We start from the raw sequence: 4,052 nt of genomic DNA, 5'->3' as shown, positions 1-4,052 counted from the left end.
GTATCGGTAACTGAAATTCTTATCGACACGACGTTAATTTTTTTCAAGTTTTTAAGTTGACCGGAAATGGTACCTCCCCTTATAGGTGTCCTCTTTTTTTTAAGTTTTTGAATTCAATTATCTCCCAAACCGCTAACTAAATCACATTAAATTTTTTTTACATGTAATAGAAATAATAATCTTTATAACCTTATATTTTTTAAACATTTTTATCTGAACCGGAAGTAGTAGTTTTACTCTAGATAATCGAGGTTTTTTATGTTTTTCTCAGAAACGTTTTGGTTTATTGAACTGAAATTTCATATCTAGAAGTTTAAGCATAATAGCAAGCTATGGATAAAATTTGGTAAGCATCCCTCAACCGGAAGTGGTAGTTTACTATTGTTCGATTTTTCTTCCACTATTTTTTTCGACCCTTTAAACATGTATGATCTTCACGAAAAAATTCAAGTGATTTTCCAATAATAGTACCTCAGTAACAGTCTCATATATACATATACATATACTGTAGTCGTTGGCCATGCGACAATCTTAGGTAACTTAAATTAAAATCAGGTTCTGAAATAGTCGGGATCGCATGGGAACGCCGCTTCTATTCGTGAAATCTACAAACGTAGCGCTCCCTCTCGTGAAAAATCCAATATTTCCGTACCCTTTCGTAAAATTAAAAATCGCTTGTATATCTATAATAATTAATTTAAAAAACACTGACTCATCACACACAAAGATGTCAATCTATTATGAATATAATATAACGTATGTATGTAAATATGTACATATGAAAACTTTTGAAGATATTATTCTTCGAACAATGGCCCATTAAGATCATATTCTACATCAGGCTTCCTCAAATATTCGAAAAAAAATTTCGATTATTTTTTTTATTGAACCGGCTCTGATATGCATATTATATAATAATATGTTTATATAAAATAGGACGCGATATATGTAATACATATGTAAGTTTGTGCCAGAGGAGTCAACCAGTATAGAGATTTCAAAAAAACAAATCTTAGAATGCCAGGATACATTATTAATTATTATTATGTATAGATTTCAAATGCAATTTCGATTACAATACCTTTTTCAGTTCCAGTTCCGAATTCCATTTTCAGTTCCGGTTCCAGTCACCTGTTTCAGTTCCGGATACCGATTCTTTTTTCAGTTCCGGTTCCGAATTCTTTTTCGTTTCCGGATTCGGATTTATTAATATTTAACCCAAATATTCGTCAAATAATAAAAATCTCGTAAAAAAAGCATATTCTGAGCAATATTTGGCCAGTCTTCTATATGGCAATTTTCCAGTGTGACCAATTTTCGTGCGACAGGAGATTCACGCGAGCAGTTATCTTGTTAGCGATTCACATTTGAGAAGTAACCCGTTTACCGTATTCTCAATGGTTAGTCCCATCCTCAATGTATGTATGGTTACCCTGGGTTGCAATATTTTTAATATTAGTAAAAATGGAAATAATACCTTAGCAACGTTGTAAAGCAGGTTCTATAGAATTTCCATTTTAAATACTAGACGCTTTGACATCTCAAAGGTTTTGACAGCTCAAAACTTTTGATAACCAGAAGTTTCATGCCTGGTGAGTCTATTTGAAGATAGTTTTTGACCATAATTTCTTAAACTAAAACCATTAGAGGTATGTTCATACTTAACAGCACTGCACGGCTTCAGCACTGCACGACTCCGTTTCAAATATGTCATTTTATTACATTTCTATTCATATCTACCTACACGTCGCGGTCACGTCACGTTCACAGCACTTTGGCCGAGTGCAAGGCAAAATTGGCTTACTTATACATTACAGGCCATGACGATACGGCGCAATATTGCTTACGTCGTATTGTCGAGTACTTACAATATGAATGCATACATGTGCATTCGTAGCTACGCGTCAGAATACAAGTCAGCAAAAATGTTTCGGCGTTTATCGAACGAAAAATTATGTATAATCGCTTTGTTGTTGGAAGAAGAAGCTCAAGAAGGCAATAAAAAAGCACGGAGGCGTTTTGGACACTGTATAAGGAGCTTGTGGATGATGGACAAATTTTTTTTTAATATTTGCGTCAAAACCATGTTGAAAGATTGAACAGCTGTCAACTTTCACTATCGATAATTGGTCCAAAACAGCAAAGCGGCTGACTCATGGCACGTAATTGGCGTGTATATTTCCACGATGGTCAAAAAAACGGATACGATACGGTGGCGGATGTTGCTGTAAGGTATGAACAGGAAATGTTGGGTACTGCTGTAAGCCTGCCATGGCGTAAACGTGACGGTTGGTATGAATAGACCCATACAAAATGTACCAAAGAATACTTTTCGTACGGCCGGATACCTGCTGAAGTCAGTACGTGCTGACTAGGTATGAACAGACCTCAGTGCGTGTATGAAAAAAAAGTATGTTAATAAACGAACAAAATATACACTTTGACTTGAACATACAAAATGATATTTGTGGTCAAATTACTACTAGAATACCTTTAACATTATTTAATACACTTATTTTAAATTAGTAGTCTACCAAAACTTCTAAAATTAATATACTGCTTAAAAAATCATGGCTTATATACATGCTGTTAGACCACATTCGCAATCTTACACCTACAGTTGGTAACACTGCGATTCCTCTGTCAGGTCGCAATCATCCGAAGTGTAGGTAGTACCTTTAAATTGTCCTTGTTTTTCATGAAATTATGTAATTCTCTCAATTTTTTTGTTAAAAATTCATTTCTCAAATATATTTTAGTCCTCTATGTACAATATTGTCAACAGCAAATAATTACGTAACTACATAACCTATAAAATCAGAAAAAGCAAATTTTCATTATATTGTGTACAATTAAATTAATCTCAAATTCACCCACTTGGACTCTCACCGAATCGACATCACAATAATCTAAATAATCAATTTTATATTTCACAGATCAATAACTCTTCAAGATGGGTCACGGTTTTGGTCACCTCGCAACGATCCGGGGAGTCATATACTTCAAGCTCTCACCGTATGAACAAAAAGCCTTCACCGGCATCATGTCTCACTCCGTCATGAACGTGTTCAGAAGGATCCGTTCGAACATCTTCGTCGTCGCCCCCCGTAAGTCCCCCTGAAATCCACATCCCAATACAGACCAGCCTCACAGCTAATATTTGACGTTATATTTTTCAGCACTGCTAGCAGCGTACGCTCTCTATGACTGGGGTGAAGCCGAGTATGTACGTTCGATCCGCAAAAACCCCAAGGATTTCGAGAACGACGAATAAATTTCCAACATCTTTAGTGAAAACATGATGTTAACTTCTCTTAGACATGTATTATATTATGATTTGCCAAGATTATCAACACACGGCTTGTTATTGCGTTATTATAAAATGTAATTTGTTTATTTGCAATAAATAATCAGATCATTTGTTCAATTTTTGTTTTTTTCAAAACAAAACAACTCATTCGTTTCCTATTGACTGTTACCAGTGGCCAAAGCCGGCTCAAAGGTGCAGCAGATTAGGCACGTGCCTAGGGCGCCATAGATAATTGATTATTGTATTGTAAAAATAAAAATTTGGTTTTCTTTGAACTTATATAAAATTTTATGTATATTCAACTTAATTTTTCTACTAAAAGTAACAATACTGATTTTAAAATATAATTTACGAGGAACGCAGGAAGTTGACTGTCAAATATTAACGAATCACGAATAAAACTTGTGAAGCAGCAGACTGACGTCGGTACAATTGGTAATTAGGAATTATATTTTATATAAAATACCGCTGAAACCGGTCTCCGTGACGAGCCAGAATGTTAAATTACAGAAAACACAAATATCGGAAGGCAAAGATCAAAAAAAAAGGGTGCATGGTAAACGGTACATACTCACTTAATTTGCGCGAGCAGGATACAACAGGAACATGAGGAACAGGCTTTTCCTCCTGTATTAATGTGCGCGCGCAGAATACGGGAGGAAAAGCCTGTTCCTCTTGTTCCTGTTGTATCCTGGTCGCGCAAATTAAGTGAGTATGTACCGTTTACCATGCACCCTTTTTT

At 35.2% G+C, this 4,052-nt stretch overlaps 1 protein-coding gene across 2 annotated transcripts; it reads left to right on the top strand.

Annotated features, from left to right (window-relative positions):
* Nucleotides 1–2,596: 2,596 nt before the first annotated feature.
* UQCR-Q (Ubiquinol-cytochrome c reductase ubiquinone-binding protein) lies at nt 2,597–3,848 on the top strand. 2 transcript variants are annotated; one of them, XM_077431301.1, is made up of 3 exons: nt 2,597–2,665; nt 2,937–3,107; nt 3,180–3,426. In XM_077431301.1, exons 2-3 carry the CDS (start codon nt 2,954–2,956, stop codon nt 3,272–3,274), a joined length of 249 nt encoding a protein of 82 aa, XP_077287427.1. In that variant the 5' UTR covers nt 2,597–2,665; nt 2,937–2,953; the 3' UTR covers nt 3,275–3,426. The 2 variants fall into 2 exon arrangements, with proteins under 2 accessions (XP_077287427.1, XP_077287426.1); XM_077431300.1 differs by having other exon boundaries at nt 2,605–2,669; nt 3,180–3,848.
* The last annotated feature ends 204 nt before the right edge of the window (nt 3,849–4,052 follow it).

The sequence above is a fragment of the Arctopsyche grandis genome, chromosome 5, assembly GCF_051622035.1.
Source record: "Arctopsyche grandis isolate Sample6627 chromosome 5, ASM5162203v2, whole genome shotgun sequence".
Lineage (NCBI taxonomy): Eukaryota > Metazoa > Arthropoda > Insecta > Trichoptera > Hydropsychidae > Arctopsyche > Arctopsyche grandis.
This window is presented reverse-complemented; position numbering and strand designations above follow the sequence as displayed.

Excerpts from the sequence above, each read along its gene's own strand:
- UQCR-Q (XM_077431300.1), top strand. The coding sequence starts at position 2,954 with ATGGGTCACGGTTTTGGTCACCTCGCAACGATCCGGGGAGTCATATAC. Across the intron at positions 3,108-3,179 it reads CATCTTCGTCGTCGCCCCCC|CACTGCTAGCAGCGTACGCT; the intron begins GTAAGTCCCCCT and ends TATATTTTTCAG.